The sequence below is a fragment of the Nomascus leucogenys genome, chromosome 5 (assembly GCF_006542625.1).
Source record: "Nomascus leucogenys isolate Asia chromosome 5, Asia_NLE_v1, whole genome shotgun sequence".
NCBI classification, from domain to species: domain Eukaryota; kingdom Metazoa; phylum Chordata; class Mammalia; order Primates; family Hylobatidae; genus Nomascus; species Nomascus leucogenys.
Window position 1 is genome coordinate 75541810 of NC_044385.1, and position 18076 is coordinate 75559885.

At 37.9% G+C, this 18076-nt stretch overlaps 1 protein-coding gene across 10 annotated transcripts in view; it reads right to left on the minus strand.

Annotated features, from left to right (window-relative positions):
* Positions 1-18076, minus strand: part of CAB39L (calcium binding protein 39 like) — a 134949-nt gene that overhangs the window by 40784 nt on the left and 76089 nt on the right. For all 10 annotated transcript variants that reach the window (XM_003270091.4, XM_003270092.3, XM_030813398.1 and 7 more), the window contains 2 exons: positions 9537-9655; positions 494-662 (listed from right to left, as the gene is read on the minus strand). In XM_003270091.4, the coding sequence (XP_003270139.1) occupies positions 494-662; positions 9537-9655 (288 nt within the window). The remainder of the gene's footprint in view (positions 1-493; positions 663-9536; positions 9656-18076) is intronic.

The following is an 18076-nucleotide window of genomic DNA, read 5'->3' on the forward strand; positions in this document are numbered from 1 at the left end:
TATGGACATTTAAAAATTACATTCATAAAATAACATGATGTCCTTCACATTCAAAGATGTAATTCTCCATCTCCCTTCACTACCTAGTTCCTTTCCCCAGAATTAATCACTGTTGCTGTTTCCTATGCATCCTTGCAGAGGTATTCAGTGCATATGTACCTTAAGTGGAAGCTTATGCCCTTTAATCTGTTTTTAACATAAATGACAGCATGCCACACACAGAGCACTACATATTCCTTTCCCACGTAACTGTACATACTGGAATTCATTCCATTTGAGCTTGTGACAAATATTTTGAGTTGTTTTCCTGCAACAGGACAGACTGGCCTCATAGACTGCATTCTATTTACAGATGCCTCTTATGATCCACATCACACATGGTTGGCTACACTGAGGCCTAAGAAATAAAATTTCTTGTTTTTTAAAATTAAATTGCCTCTTCAGAGGCCAAGTGACTATAAATTGACCTAGGTGAGTTGGAAAAAAAAATTACCTTAAAAGTAGCAAAGGCATCTGAAGCAATATCAAATGTTGACAACTCCACATACTTAAAGAAATCTCTGAATTGATTAGAAAAGAGGATGATTTTGGCAAGTGGTTCATGTCGAATACATTCTCTCAGCATAATCCCACAACGTAAGGCAATCTGTGGGGCTTCATATCTAAAGCGTAAACAAGAGAGAAATAGAGAACTCTGTTATCCTATTAAAATAATATTAATGGCATCAAAAGAACCATTTCAATACTGCTGTTAATGGAAGCATACATACCATTTGTCACGATTCATTCAATACCCACTGAAGATCTACTATGTGCCTCGCACTACTCCAGACATATTCTGGAATTTGAGTGTATTCTGAAACACTTAGATATACTCAAATATGAACGTGGTGACAGCTGGGGGTCGGCGGGGGGGATGAGGCAGAATGTAAACAATGAAAAGATAATTTCATATACTAAGAAGGGCTGTGAAAACTGTTGACAATAAAATACGCCACATTATAAAGGTGACTACTTTGTGTGTGTGTGTGTGTGTGTGTGTATGTGTGTGTGTGTGTGTGTGTGTATGTGACTACTTAAGTTACTTTAGACTAAAGGAAAAGGCAAAATGTTCCAGGCAAAGGGAAATAACTGTTCAAAGTCTCTACGGCCAGAACAGGCTTGGCGAAACAGAGAAGGAGAAATAAGGCCTGTGTGATTCGATTGTAGGGGAAGAACTGTGAGTGGTGTGAAATGAGGCGGGGGTGGAGAGAAGGGCAGTGGCCAGATCCCAGATCAGATACAGCTTTGTCAGCCAAGGTAAGCAGTGTGGTTTTATTTTAAGTGTAATGGGAAGGCTTTGGAGAGTTTAAAGCAAGAAATTGACAAGACTAACTTATGCTTTAAAAAGATCACTCTGGCTTCTTGTTGAGAATGTCTGTAAAACAGCAGGAGGCGCAGAACCCAGGAGAGGGAATGGGGGCTTGGCCTGGGGTGGCAGGAGCAGAATAGAGGACTGTGGGCAGGTGGTGGATACTGTTCGGAGGAAGAGTCAACAAGACTTGCTGATGATGTAGCTGGAGTTGGGTGAGGGAATAAATTTGGAAACTGAGAATTCAAGAATGATTCCTATGTTTTTGGCTTGAATCACTGGCTAGATGGTGGTGCTATTTATTAAGATGAATAAACTAGTAGAGGAACAAGTTAGTAAAGAAATTAAGAGTTTGTGGTTGACCACATTAGTTTTGAGATGGCTGATATCTAAGTAGAAATGTCTCCTTGGCAGTAGGATACACTTATCTGGACTTTAGGAAAAGGATAGGGGAGACCTATATAAATATATGATTTGCATGCAATAGGTGACTAATACATAGCTGTGGATTGATTGACTCACTTAAATCCTAAGTGGAATCATGGCTCACAGCAAAAAATACGCTAGACAAACGAAACATCTACTGTGGGAAACAATTCAGGACTGGCATACTAGATTGGTTCCATTTCTAATACAACAACAATCTCTCAAAGTCAAATTCAATCTCTAAGTAAGTTTAAGATACATTCCAGTGTGTGATAAGATTTCAAGAAAATGAATAATGCTTAGCCCAAGTACAACAAGCCCTGTATTGAAATAATACAGTTGACAATTGTGTGGTAAATATAGGAAGAATAGAACAAAGAAAGATACAGTTGTGATACACTGGGAAGTGAGCAGAATATAGGGCCCCCTCCAAAAAAAAAAAAAAAAAATGTGGTGGGGCGTGACTGCTCACTCCTGTACTCCCAGCACTTTGGGAGGCTGAGGTGGACGGACTGCTTATGCTCAGGAGTTCGAGACTAGCCTGGGCAACGTGGCTGACTTTACAAAAAATAAAAAAATTAGCTGAGACCCTGACTTTACAAAAACTAAAAAAATTAGCTGGCATGGTGGCACACGCCTGTAGTCCCAGCTACTCAGGAGGCTGAGGTGGGAGATTGCATGACCCTGGAAAGTTAAGTGAGACTCTGTCTCCAAAAAATAAAAATAAAAATAAAAATAAAATAAAATCTGACCTTATTTTTAAAGAGATATAATTGACCATTTCAACTGAATACTAGTTTTTATGGAACTTTTATGATACTATAAAATTTTAAGATATTTTATTACTCATCAACCACTAGTAACAACATTTGTTGAACAATAAGTAATGTACTATTCTTTATAAGATTATAGAATTTTCATGAAAGACAGATTCAAGAATAAAGATTCAGTTGAGGAAATACACTACTTTCCAATATCAAATTTACAAATATTAGTAGAAGAAACAGCAAACAAAGATACCAGGTGGTATTTATTCATTTTTGTCATGTTTATGCTGAATGATATTCACAAATATTGAGTATTCACTGAATAACTCATAGTAACATTAAATGCTAATACATTCAGATAGTCATGATTCTTTGCAGAATATAAGGAATGCCAATTTATAGTGCCAGCAATTTCTCTTATTAGAAAAACTTGAAACTCAGCCTACTGGCTCACAAGGAACAGTTGTTAGGTGGGGTTTTATTAAAGATGTTGTAAAGAGGGGTATATGTTCTGAAATGTAAACGAGAAAAGCGCTGTTATTTATTGATAGAGTACTCAAGAGAGTATAAAATAAAGGCTGTTGGCCTAGAGAAAGAATCTAAGGGAAGGACAATTAAAATCCAGACTTATTGATTAGTAAGATATATGTGGATTTTTGTAATTTGGCCCTAACCTTAACTTTTCAGTTTCATCTCCCATCACATTCGTTATTTCCCTGGAGCACCTCATTCCCTCAATTGGAATGCCCTTCTCCTTACATTCACAACTCAGATGCTTCTCATCTCTCAAGGCTTAGTTCAAATGCCACCTCCTTCTTGAAGCCTTTCCTAATCACTACGATTCAGTATTATTCTTTCTGCCCTTCACACTCATACAACAGCTTGTCTGTAATTTCTCTTTAACACTTTTTTCATTCTGTATTATGTTATACTGCAGTAAATTGCTATAGGTCTATTTTCTTCACTTCATTACAATCAATTTAATTGTTGGGGATATGTTTTACTTATCCTGTTACCTTCTCCTCTCCTCACCTATCCCCATCTCCATTTGGTGTCTATGTCATTTATTGCTACTTCTCCTGTCCCTACCCCAGTCTCCGAAGAGTGCCTATTATAATGTTTTTCACAAAGCATGCATATAATGAATTTAATGAACCTCAGACTGAAGAAATGTCTTAATACTAGAGTACTCTAATGAGAGTCAAACTTTGACATATACAAAATATGCATGATCTCTGGCCAACATTTTCTCATTTCTTAATTCAATTTCCAAACTAAGACCATCTATAAAAAGTTTCCACTCCAACTTTTGGGTATAATTAGTTCTCTTTTTCCTTTCATTTTGTGAAGCTTATTGAAACCATCTGTGATGCACTGACAGTTTATTCTTGAGAATCAAAAGAATGTTTTTAAACAACCAAGACTCCTCTGGATCAGCACACTTATCATTTCACCCCAGCAGTTTGACATCTGTCATTCTGAGATTACAACTTCTTAAAGTTAGAAATACATAGGGATATACAGAGATATATAGGGAATTCCAATTCTCCTCAGTACTCTTTGAGGGATTTATAATTCACATAGATCATTTCTACCTGACTACCCTCTAGTATATTGACTTTTGATAGGTTATTGCTTACTATATAAAGAAGTGCTCCAAAAGATAAGCTTATGTTGAGTTTCAAATCCCACTAACATTAATATCCTTAGGTCTGTTAAACAATCAATATTTATCTCACCTAATCTATTCTACTCACAGATAAGCTTCTTGATGGCAAGGATCCTGCCTAATTACTGCATTTCCCACAATGGCTAACCATGGCAGGTCCCCAGTAAAGGTTAATCTGATGAATGCTGAATCACTATTTTATAGAGTTGAATCATATCTTCCCTCTTGATTTGTAATTTAGATCATATAGTCTGGACTATAATGAACTGTGTCAGTGTGGAGAAGGCACTATCTAGGCATGCCCATCAAATAATGACAGCATAATGAAAAGTCTCTTTCAAATTTAATGAAAGCCAAAATGTAAGAGCAATGGTCTCAGCTGGCAGTGAGTTACAGTAATCATTACACAGAAAATGGTTAGAAGAATGATCTTGTGCAAGAATATTTCAATTTAAGAACAAAGATTACATTATGTAAGGGGGAAAATGACTTTTGTGATTATTGCTGGAAGTAAACAAGGCCAAGAAATACCTGGAAAGATTTTGTAAAATGCCATTCAACAAACACTTGGCCTCCTCAATATAGTCAAGAAGGTATGTTTCTAATCTAGAAACATTTGCTGACTAAAAATAATGAGTTAGGCCAGGCATAGTGGTCCATGCCTATAATCTCAGCACTTTGGGAGGCCAAGGCAGGAGGATTGCTTGAGCCCAGGAGTCTGAGACCAGCCTGGGCAACATAGTGGGACCCTGTTTCTACAAAAAAAAAAAAATTAATTAGCTAAGTGTGGTGGCATGCACTTGTAGTCCTGGCTATTTGGGAGGCTGAGTCAGGAGGATCACTTGAGCCTAGGAAGTTGAGACTATAGTGAGTTGTGATCACAGCACTACCTTCTAGTATGGAGCAAGACTCTGTCTCAATAAATAAATAAAATAATGAGTTAATTCTGTCCACCAAAAAGGCCTAGAAGCAATAACAATCCAATATCAATGAGCACCCCTAGCATCCAGATTGTAGTCTCTAAGAACCACTCCTCTCTAAAAAGAACCAACATCCTTGGTAGAAATTTCAGGTCTTTGTCAGCAAATGTACAAGTTGGGTGGCATATCTTGTTACACCAGAAAGCAAAGAAGCTCTCACAAACTATTTTAGTGATGTTAAGAGATATCACCTAGAAGGGGCCACAGATGGCCAATTAAGCATTAAAAAAACATGTGTAGAACTAAATAAGACATATAGAAAACATTAAATCCATTAGTTCATCAGATACTAGAAGAGTGTGTGTGTGTCTCTGTACATATATAAATATATATATATATATTTATACACATACACATATATAAAGGCAGGGGGAGGGAGGGAAATAACTCATTAGACACTGATGAAAGTTCCTAGGATATCTTATTTTTCTCTAAAATGATAATTAAAAGAAAAGAATTGAGCATTTATTCTGCCTCTCTGGTATGAATTGTACTTCAGAGTATTCTAACACCTGAAGCTGTGGTGGGTGAATGACAGTATTCTCTATAAAACTACTTTAGCCAATAAAAAATACAAAAAGAATGACAGAATTCAAAATTACCTTTTTGTCACCTCTAGTGAAATGACGGAGTCAGGCAATGTTCATCAATGGATGGTAAAACAAGTAAGTTTAAGGTTGATGGGAAACTTTATAGTGGATTAGACTGTCACCATCTGAACCCATTGCTCAGTCTTAGCATTACTAAACGTACATCTCCTGATGTGATGAAATATGAACTACATAGCACCATCTATAAAATAACTGCCAAAATGAAACTGCTTAAAATTTTTTATAATAAACTTAAGAAAACAGGATAATTGGGAGAAATTTATGATTTTAACATCAGCCTTCTGGAACATAGTCCACTGGCCACAGTTCTTTATGGATCACTGAGAGCTGTTCAGTGACCTCATTCTCAAGTTCTCTCAGTACCCTGGAATGTCATTTGCCTGAGCCAGAAGACAAATTCATTTAGAGTGAGTAAGTCCTTATTTATAATCTTTTCATAAAACTTGGGCTCCAAATCCTTTTTACCATGTTTAATACCACATATGCAGATAATTCTCTTTGATAGACAAGTATCAATTGCTTTTTGTCTTATATTCTTTATGGTTAGACTTAGGTTCTATACAGAATGTTACTATCATACTCTCATTTATATTATTGTTTGATGTATAAATGTACCAATCAAGTTATGTCCTAGGTTTTAAAGTGACTTCACAAGGATAATTCAGTAAAAATCCTGACTTTTAAGAAGGGCTAAATCTCTAGCATTCAGTGCTAAATTAGAAAATGTTAACAGGGGCTGGGTGCAGTGGTTCATGCCTGTAATCCCAGCACTTTGGGAGGCCGAGGCAGGCAGATCACGAGACCATCTGGCTAACATGGTGAAACCTCGTCTCCACTAAAAATACAAAAAATTAGTGAGGCGTGGTGGCATGTGCCTGTAGTCCCAGCTACTCAGGAGGCTGAGGCAGGAGAATCACTTGAACCCAGGAGGCCGAGGTTGCAGTGAGCCGAGATCGTGCCACTGCACTCCAGCCTGGGCGACAGAGCAAGACTCCATCTCAAAAAAAAAAAGAAAATGGTACCAGGTAAAACTGATTATGGTACAACTGTTCCACTACCCTGTCCTCAGGAGCATCAACAATTCCCTCTCCCTTCACATTTGAATGGTCCTCGAATCTTCTTAAAGCTATATTAATGGAAAGGAACATGGGATTTAGTGTCAGATCTACATGGAAAACTAGGCTCTGTCATGTATTAGCTGTATAACCTTGAGCAATATCCTCACTCTCTCTGAGTTTCAGTTTCCTCATCTGTAAAATGGTAAAAAAATAATATGTAGTCCTCATAGTATTTGGAAAGTAAACAATATAACATAAGTAAAGATATTACAATATCTGGCACATAGCAAACAATGAGTAAATGGTTTATATAAAACAGGATGTGAATGAATGAGTTAAAAGTTTGAATTGAAAAACAGAAGAATAATCATTGCAATAGAGAATTAAAACCAGAGGCATAGTCCCCAGATTGTCAATAATGATTCCTTTTGGAGAGATTATGGGATGCAGTTTCTTTTTCTGTTATACATTTCTAAAATGTTTTAGTTTTTAAATAATAACCATGTATTACTTTTGAATTGGAAAGAAATGGAAATGTTTTCAAATATGCATTCTCTTCATTCTCAGTATCTCCATTAAAGTTCTGATGATAATCTCTTCCCCAGACTCTTCTAAGCTGGAATCTCAGCCTCCCACCCCAAGCTATTTTCTATGTTGCCACCAGAACTCCTCATGTCTAGTCCCTGGATGACTCCATGTTGCCTACAGAATGACATTCAAACTCCCTAGTAGGACTTGGAAAGCTCGTCATAATCTGGTCTCAGTCTTTCCAACTTCATACGGCACCCTTCCCTCTGACTCACACAGAGCTCTAGTCACACCAGAATTCTTGTCATTCTCTAAACACATAAAATCTCTTATATACTTTCACCTTTCTGTGGGCTGATCTTAGATAGCACATGCTGAAGATGACAGAACCCCCTGATGAACTAGAACATCTGCTCTGCACTATTACATGAGAAATACACTTATCTTGTTGTGGGGGCCACTTCACTTTGGGGTCTATGTGTTATAGAGGCTTTGCATCCCCTAATACATGATACAAGGATCTTTCCCTTTCCAGAGCTGAAAGAAACAATTCTCCAGTAAAACAATTATTTTGTACCCAAAACAAAAGTAATCATAGTACACTACTTTGCTCACTAATGAATAATAACTGCACAGTCATAATAATCTAAATGTGATTATTAAAATTTAAAATTATGATAAAGTTTATTAGGAAGATAAGGGAAAGGAAATAGAATAATGGTGGCAGTAAAAAGACTATCATCTAGTTTATCTTGTCAAAGATACTGCTTAAAATTGATAAATGAAAAATTAGTATAAGCCCATTATTTGTAACACAGAGGTAAATATATGATGAAAACAATGATGAACAAATAAACGAATGAACAAATAAAAAAGATAAAAGTGGTTGTCTTTGGGTAATAGGACTAAAAAATGGAGAAGAAAGAGGCAAAGAGGCCGGGCACAGTGGCTCGCACCTGTAATTCCAGCACTTTGGGAGGCTGAGGCAGGCAGATCACTTGAGGTCAGGAGGTCGAGACCAGCCTGGCCAAATAGTGAAAAGCTGGCTCTACTAAAAATACAAAAATTAGCCATGCGTGGTGGTGAGCGCCTGTAATCCCAGCTACCCAGGAGGCTGAGGCAGGAGAATTGCTTGAACCTGGGAGGCAGAGGTTGCAGTGAGCCAAGACGGGAGGCAGAGGTTGCAGTGAGCCAAGACGGGAGGCAGAGGTTGCAGTGAGCCAAGATCGCACCACTGCACTCCAGCCTGAACAACAGAGCAAGATGCTGTCTCAAAAAAAAAAAAAAAAAAAGAAAGAAAGAAAGAAAAGAAAAAAGAAAGAGACAAAGAATTGGCATTTATTGATATATCTAATTTTTAAACTATGTATTATTTTGATACAATTAAATATTTAAAATGTACAAGAGAGAAAATGAACACAGGTGAGATGGACTAGGTATGAAACAGCAGAATTGAAAACAGGAATACAATACAATAAAGAGACGTCCTGGTTTGAGATGGTGGAGTAGAAAGACAAGAGGAGGAAGAAGATGGTCTGCTGTCCTCAAGCTTTGCTACACCCAGATCTCCAGTCTTTATGATTCAGAGTAGCCTCCAAATGCCCAAGAAACATTTATAAATAAGTATACATAAAAATAATAATCAGGGATTCTATTACCCAGCTCGACTTCAGTTTTATGGCTTCCCTATAGACCCATATACATTCACCTTGGCAGATGCTAGCTACCAGAAAAACTCTCATACCTGCATTTCAGTTCCCAGAACCAGAATATACATATGTGTGCTTATGTGTGTGGTGAGGGCATTCAGTCTCATGCAAGCAGGAAAAGGATGAGTGGGCAGCTGGGAATAGGGCAGATAGGGAAGCATAAGCAATACTGTAATAGGAAGAGATAGAAATAGCAGAAATGTGGAGGAAAGGAAGGCAGTAAATGGAAACATAACATTTAGAAACATTAAGGTGCAAAGAAAGGATTTTGCTGCAGTAATCATAGAGACAGATCTGGAGGGCTGACCTCACACATGACAAATACCTTTACTGCAGCTCCAAAAGGGAACTGATCATATCTCAAATGAGACTAATGCTATGCACTTTTAACAACTATTAAAAACTTAGCCCTACTTGAAAGGAAGCCATGTACCCACCCTTTGAGGAGCATAAACAGGATATGAGGATGAGCACTAATATACTCCACAGTAGGACTCCGAGTGCCTATCTGTCTTCTCAGGATGTTGTTAAATATCTGGGTCACATCTTTTTTTCCCTGTTAAAGAAACAAACAGCAATTAAATTGTACACTCTAATGGATGAATTGTATAGTATGTGGAATATATACATACATATATATACACAGACAGAAATGATACCATCCTTTCTAATATGCAAAAAACGTTAACTTCTCTTCCCATAGACCCCTAACAAGCTGTGCTTGCAAACACAGTCTACAAAATGGATGCAGCTCCTTGCCACAGGATTTGTGCTGGGGGAAATTTGACCAACTGGAAGTCCATCTCCCACAGAGCCTAGAAGGACATAAAGTGAATATGACAGAACTGAATTCTTTGTTTTTTCACTGTCTATCTTTATGCAAGAAAAAAAATTACGATTATAATTTTTAAACCTTCATGAATAAGGAAGGAAAACAGAAGAAGAAAATAAGATTTTAGTAAAATGTAGGTTAGAACCAAATTCCTTTTTCTTAGATCTACTTTTTAGTATTTTTTGCTTTCACGTTATCACTTTATTCACTATTCTTCACCCTAGTGCTTTGACTTAAAAAAATAAAGTGAGTTTTCCATTAGGTGGAAATATTTGATCTAGGTGATCATAACAAATCATATCTAGCCTAGAGGAATAGAAGAGATCACCAAATCAGTGAGACAGAGGAACCAGATACGCAATGATGGATAGGGCTTCTTGGAGTCCTCATGGACAAGACCTGCACTCTCATACACCTTACAACCTGTCTAGCCTGGTTTTCCAAAGGAAATCTTGGACTGGACCTGAGTTTACTATATGAAAAATAAGTACGAGAACGACCGATATGGTTTGGCTCTGTGTCCTCACCCAAATCTCATCACGAATTGTAATCCCTATAATCCCTATGTGTGGAGGGCAGGACCTGGTGCGAGGTGACTGGATCATGGGGGTGGTTTCCCCCGTGCTGTTCTTGTGATAGTGAATCAGTTCTCACACGATCTGATGGTTTTATAAGGGGCTGTTTTCCCTTTGCTCATTCACTCTTCTTTCTCCTGCTGCCATGTGAAGGTCTGTGCCTGCTTCCCCATCCGCCATGATTGTAAGTTTCCTGAGGCCTCCCCAGCAATGTGGAACTGTGAGTCAATTAAACCTCTTTCCTTTATATATTACTCAGTATTTCCTTATAGCAGTGTGAGAACATACTAATACAATGACATTGCATTCTCAATCAGTATGGCCCTAGTTCTGGCCTTCGTCTCTCAACTGAACTATGAAAGAACTTGCTTCAGTTACTGTCTCCACTTCAAAGCATCCTCACCCTGCAGAGTGAGCTAGCTAGAAATGCAAATATGACCATGCCATCTCTCTCCTTAAACTCTTCAACGTCTCCCTTTTGCTTAGAAAAAAATCCAATACAAAAAGGCCAGGCGCAGTGGCTCACGCCTGTAATCCCAGCACTTTGGGAGGCCAAGTGGGGCAGATCAAGAGGTCAGGAGTTCAAGACTAGCCTGGCCAATATGGTGAAACCCCGTCTCTAGTAAAAATACAAAAATTAACCGGCTGTGGTGGCATGCACCTGTAGTCCCAGCTATTTGGGAGGCTGAGGCAGAAGAATCGCTTGAACCCAGAAGGCAGAGGTTGCAGTGAGCCGAGATCGTGCCACTGCACTCCAGCCTGGGCAACGGAGCAAGACTTTGTCTCAAAAAAAGAAAAAAAGAGAAGGAAAGAAAGGAAAGAGAGAGAGAGACAGAAAGAGAAAGAAGAAAGAAAGAAAGAAAGAAAGAAAGAAAGAAAGAAAGAAAGAAAGAAAGAAAGAAAGAAAGAAAGAAAGTCCAATACCCTTCAATGACTTGACAGCGGCCAACTTTTCCAGTCTCATCAGCTAACTATCACTTCCAATTCGTACATCAAGTTCTATTAGTACCAAATTGCTGCACCACATGTACACAACATTTTATGGTTCTATATCTTTGTTGATGCTCTTCCTTTTTTCATGAACTCTGTCATTCTTTAAGACTCAGTTCAGGAGTTTTCTCCCCTGGGATGAGTGCCCCTCTCTGTACTACAACCATGTCCTTTGTCACATTGATCAGTACTTCCTCTTCCCCACTACCTCTACCTCCACCTTCACAGCAGCAAATACTTACTGAGTGCTTACTCTGTGCCAGGCACTTATGCTAAGAGCTTTACAGGTATTATCCAATTTTCACAACAACCTTATTTTTTTAAATTTCATATTCTTTTTGTTAATTTTTTTCTGGCATGCATACAATAATCTTATACATATTATAAAAAGAAATTAAGGATGTATAATATATGTTTTATAAAATGTACAAATGTAAATATGTATATATACATATTATTCATAAGGAAATTAAGGATTAATGAGATTGCCTAGATCTCACTGTCCTGTCAGATACTGATAAATATCTACAAGCACTAACACCATCCAAGAAAACATGACCTCAAGAAAACTGTAAGAGGAGACAAAGAAAGTCATTATATAATAATAAAGGAGTCAGTTCAGCAAGAGGATATAACAATTGTAAATATATATGCACCAAACACTGGAGCACCCAGATATGTAAAGCAAATATTATTAGAGCTAAAGTGAAGGACACATCCCAATACAACAGTAGCAGATCTTAGATCTGGGACATGAGAACTTTTACCACTGTTACTCAACATAATATTGGAAGTCTTAGCTAGAGCAATCAAACAAGAGAATGAAATGAAGGGCAAATATTATTAGAGCTAAAGTGAGAGACAGATCCCAATACAACAGTAGCAGAACTTAGATTTGGAACATGACAACTTTTACCACTGTTATTCAACATAATATTGGAAGTCTTAGCCAGAGCAATCAAACAAGAGAATGAAATGAAGGGCATCCAAATTGGAAGGGAAGAAGTCAAATTATCCTTGTTTGCAGATGATATGACCTTATATTTGGAAAAAACTAAAGACTCCACAAAAAAACTATTAGAATTGACGAACAAATTCAATAAAGTTGCAGGATACAAAAATCAACATACAAAAATCAGTAGCATTTCTATATGCTAACAGTGAACAATCTGAAGAAGAAATCAAAAAAGAAATCCCATTTATAATAGCAACAAATAAAATTAAATACCTAGAAATTAGCTTAACCAAAGAAGTAAAAAATCTCCATAATGAAAACTATAAAAAAAACTGATGAAAGAAATTAAAGAGGACATGCAAAAAATGGAAAGATATTCCGTGTCCATGGATTGAAAGAAACAATATTGTTAAAATGTTCATACTACCCAACATAGTCTACAGGTTCAATGCAATCCCAATCAAAATACCAATGACATTCTTCATCGAAATAGAAAAAACTATCCTAAAATTTACATGGAACCACAAAAAACCCAGAATAGCCAAAACCATCGTGAGCAAAAAGAACAAAACTGAAAAAATCACATGACTTGACTTTGAATTATATATACAGAGCTATATAGTAACCAAAACAGCATGGTACTGGCATAAAAATAGACACACAGACCAGCGGAACAGAACAAAGAACCCAGAAACAAATCTACACACCTACAGTGAACTCATTGTTTACAAAGGTGCTGAGAACACACATTGAGGGGAAAAGACAGTCTTCAACAAATAGTGCAGAGAAAACTGAATATCTACATGCAGAAGAATGAAATTAGACCCCTATCTCTTGTCACATACAGAAATCAAGTCAAAATGGATTAATGACTTATATCTAAGATCTATGAAACTATGAAGCTACTAAAATAAAATATTGGGGAAACTCTCCAGGACATCGGTCTGGGCAAAAACTTCTTGAGCAAAACCCCACAAGCACAGGCAATCAAAGCAAAAATGGACAAATGGGACCACACCAAATTTAAAAGCTTCTGCACAGTGAAGGATACAATCAACAAAGTGAAGGGAAAACCTACAGAACACAGGCCTTCTATGAAAAGGTGCTCAACATCACTGATTATCAGAGAAATGCAAATCAAAACTACAATGAGATATCCTCTCACGACAGTTAAAATGCCTTTTATCTAAATGTCAGATAACAACTATTGCTGGTAAGGATGTGGGGAAAAGGAAACCCTCATATGCTGTTGGTAGGAATGTAAATTAGTACAACTACTATGGAGAATAATTTGGAGGTTCCTCAAAAAACTACAAATAGAGATACCACATGATTTAGCAATCCTACTCTTAGGTATATGCCCAAAAGAAAGGAAATCAGTATATCAAAGAGATATCTACACTCCCATATTTGTTGTAGTATTGTTCACAATAGCCAAGATTTGGAAACAACCTAAATGTCCAAAAACAGATGACAAAATGAGGATAAAGAAAATGTGGTACCCTATACACAATAAAGTACTATTCAGTCATAAAAAGGAATGAGATTCTGTCATTGCAACAACATGGAAGGAACTGGGGGCCATTATGTTAAGTGAAATAAACCAGGCACAGAAAGACAAACATCAGATGTTCTCAGTTATTTGTGGGATCTAAAAATTAAAACAAGTGAACTCATGAAAATCAAGAATAGAAGCATGGTTACCAGAGGCTAGGAAGAGTAGTAGGGAAGTATGTGATGGTGAGATGGGGATGGTTAATGGGTACAAAAAACAATAGAAACAATGAATAAGATCTGGTAATACCAAGGATAAATGCTTGAGAGGATAGATACCCAATTTTCCATGATGTGGTTATTACACATTATACGCCTGTACTAAAATATCTCATATACACCACCTACTATGTACCCACAAAAATTAAAAAGAAAAAAGAGAAAAAAGAAATAAAAACCCATGCTCTCACGAGGTCAGGAGTTCGAGACCAGCATGGCCAAGATGGTGAAACCCCGTCTCTACTAAAAATACAAAAATTAGCCAGGCGTGGTGGCACGCACCTGTAATCCCAGCTACTCAGGAGGCTGAGGCAGGGGAATCGCTTGAACCCAGGAGGCAGAGGCTGCAGTGAGCTGAGATCGTGCCATTGCACTCCAGCCTGGGCAACGAGAGCGAAACTCCGTCTAAAAAAAACACAAAAAACAAACCCATGCTCTCCAAACACCCTCCCTCCGAAACCCAACCCCCATCAAAGCCCAAAAAACTTAATAGTATGAAAAACAATCTGCCAGGCATGGTGGCTCACATATGTAATCCCAGCATTTTGGGAGGCTAAGGCAGGCAGATCACCGGAGGTCAGGAGTTCAAGACCAGCCTGACCAAAGTGATGAAACCTTGTCTCTACTAAAAATACAAAAATTAGCTGGGTGTGGTGGTGCATGCCTGTAATCCCAGCTACTCGGGAGGCTGAGGCACGAGAATCCGCTTTGAGCCCTGGAGGCAGAGCCTGCAGTGAGCTGAGATTGTGCCACTGAATTCCAGCCTGGGAAACAGACCAAGATCCTGCCTCAAACGAATGAACAATCTAATTAGAAAATGGACAAAAGGATGGGTGGGGTGGCTCATGTCTATAATGCCAGGCATGAAATTACTTTGGAAAGCTGAAGCAGGATTACTTGAGCCAGGAGTTTGAGAGTAGCCTGGGCAACATAGCAAGACCCCATCTCTACTTAAAAAATAAAATAAAAATAAACAAAACAGGGAAAATGGCTAAAAGACACGAAGAGACATTTTACCAAAGAGGATATACAGATGGCAACAAGCACATAAAAGACGTTCAACATCGTTAGCCATTAGGGAAATGAAAATCAAAACCACAATGAAATATTACTACATGCCTATTAGAATGGCTAAAATAAAAAACAGCAACAACATCAAATGCTGGCAAGAATGAAGAGAAACTGTACTCATACATTGTAGTGGAAATGTAAAACGGTATAGCCAATCTGGAAAACACTTTAGCAGTTCCTGAAACAGCTAAACATGCAGCTAACCAGAACAGCAATTGCGCTCTTGGCATCTATTACAGAGAAATGAAAACTATGTTCCCACGAAAACCAATTCGTAGGTGAATCTTCAATTTAAAAGAATACTTCAAAATCAGTTGCTCTCATAATTTTAAAACACTAAAAAATGTTTATAGGCCGGGCACGGTGGCTCATGCCTGTAATTCTAGCACTTTGAGAGGCCAAGGCTGGAGGATCAGTTGAACCCAGGAGTTTGAGACCAGTCTGGGCAACATGGTGAAACCCCATCTCTACAAAAAAAATACAAAAATTAGCTGGGTGTAGTGGCACATGCCTATAGTCCCAGCTACTTGCGAGGCTGATGTGGGAGGATCACTTGAGCCTGGGAGGTGTAGGTGGAAGGTGTAGGTTGCAATGAGCTGAGATCATGCCACTGCACTCTAGCCTGGGTGACAGAGTGAGACCCTGTCTCAAAAAAAAAAAAAAAGGTTATATTACATAAATTTTATTTATACTGATGTTAAAGACTATATTTGCTGTATAAAAAAAGATATAGCTGTAAGCATAAATTGATTTTAAAATGAAAGAAATCATCTGTTTTGTTCAAACCTTTCTAGACGCTACAGTGTAATATTGCAGAATAAATATCAACCCTCTTTGAAATGTCATAGGAACATGTTTTTCATACTTCCCAGTGAAATGTCACAAGAACATTCCATACAGCATTCCAGTAGAAATGAAGCTCCGCAGAACTCTATCCAACTTTTACATAGAGGAAAACATTCTTCTAGTTCATTAGCAAATGTGTGCAAAGGCAAAGGAAGCCCCCTGTGGATAACAAAAACAAGTTCTGCTACCAGGGACCCCTTCTCAAAACAGAGGAAAGGATTAGAATAGAAAGGATTACAGAACACTGAAACAGGTACAAGCTGGTGAATAATGATCTCTATATTACATGTTAATTAATCTTTGTAGCTATCAATTTGTCATGCCAAATCTAACTGGAGTGAAACCTTAACTATTTCAAAACCAGTTTTTTGCAACCCGCAGGCTGCCAGATCTCAAGCCCTGGACTCAGAAGTGGCCAGAAAAAAAAGACAGAAAAACCATAAAAATATCTTTGATAATAAAGAAGCAACATCCAGAAATGACCCAAAATGCCAAAAATTAGCTAGCAATTCTAAGGTTACATATAATGTAACCAATAAGATCCCAAACCTGAAGAAGCCCTTGTGTTTGCTGGCAAATTCAAAAAAGGTCAGCTTTAACATGAAATGCTCCACAACTATTTGCTGAATGAATAAATGATATATATGGAAGTATTAACTAAAATCAAATAAGAAAAAAGGAAGGAAGAAAGAGGTGGTGAACAGCAGTCACAGCAACCAGAATGATTGCTGAAAAACAGCATCCCTCACAGATAGCATAGATGAGAAAAGAGAAACAAGAGAAAAGAAGGCACAGACTAGAAAACATCCACTTTAAAACACAAGCCATTGACTTTTATATAGAATATATATAAAGAATTCTCAAAATTCAGCAACGAAATTAAAAAGGGGCAGAAGATCTGAATAAATACTTCATAAAAGAAGAGATATGATGGCAAAAATGTACATGAAAAGATGCTCAACATCATTAGTCATTAGGGAAATCCAAATTAAAACCACAATGAGATATCACCAACCCTTATTAGAATGGCTAAAATAAAACAATAAAACAAAACAAAAAGTTGACGTTCCCCAACAGCCCTACTCCTAGGTATTTATCTAAGTGAAATGAAAACCTACGTTCACACTAAATACTATACATAAATGGTTATGGTAGCTTTATTTGTAATTGCTAGGAACTGGAAATATGTAAAATATCCCACAAGTGGGGAATGGATAAATGATCTGTGGTCCATCCATGCAATGGACTACTACTCAGCAATAAAAAGCAACAGACCCCTAATACATGGCAACGACATGGATGAATCTCAAATGCCTTATGCTGACAGAAGCCAGGCTCAAAAGGCTACATACGTATGATTCTGCTTACCCAATCTTTTTGCAATGGTGAAAATATAAGGACTGAAAACTGATCAATGGTTGCCAGAGGCTGGGGACAGGAAAAGGAGATGATTACAAAGAGGCATAGGAGATTTTTTTTTTTTTTTTTTTGAGACGAAGTCTTGCTCTGTCGCCCAGGCTGAAGTGTAGTGGCACGATCTTGGCTCACTGCAACCTCCGCCTGCCAGGTTCAAGTGATTCTCCTGCCTCAGCCTCCCAAGTAGCTGGGACTACAGGTGCACACCACCACACCTGGCTAATTTTTGTATTTTTAGTAGAGACAGGGTTTCACGATATTGGCCAGGATGGTCTCGGGCTCCTGACCTCGTGATCTGCTCACCTCGGCCTCCCAAAGTGCTGGGATTACAGGCGTGAGCCACCGCACCCAGCCGGCATAGGAGAATTTTTTAGGGTGATGGAACTGTTCTTCATTACAGAACTGTGCACTAAAAAGGGTGAATGTTACTATTTATAAATTGTATCATAATTTTTAAAAATGAAAATTATAGCCAGTGAAGTCAGGGACTTCTCTATCCTTGCTGGTTTGTTGCGGGGG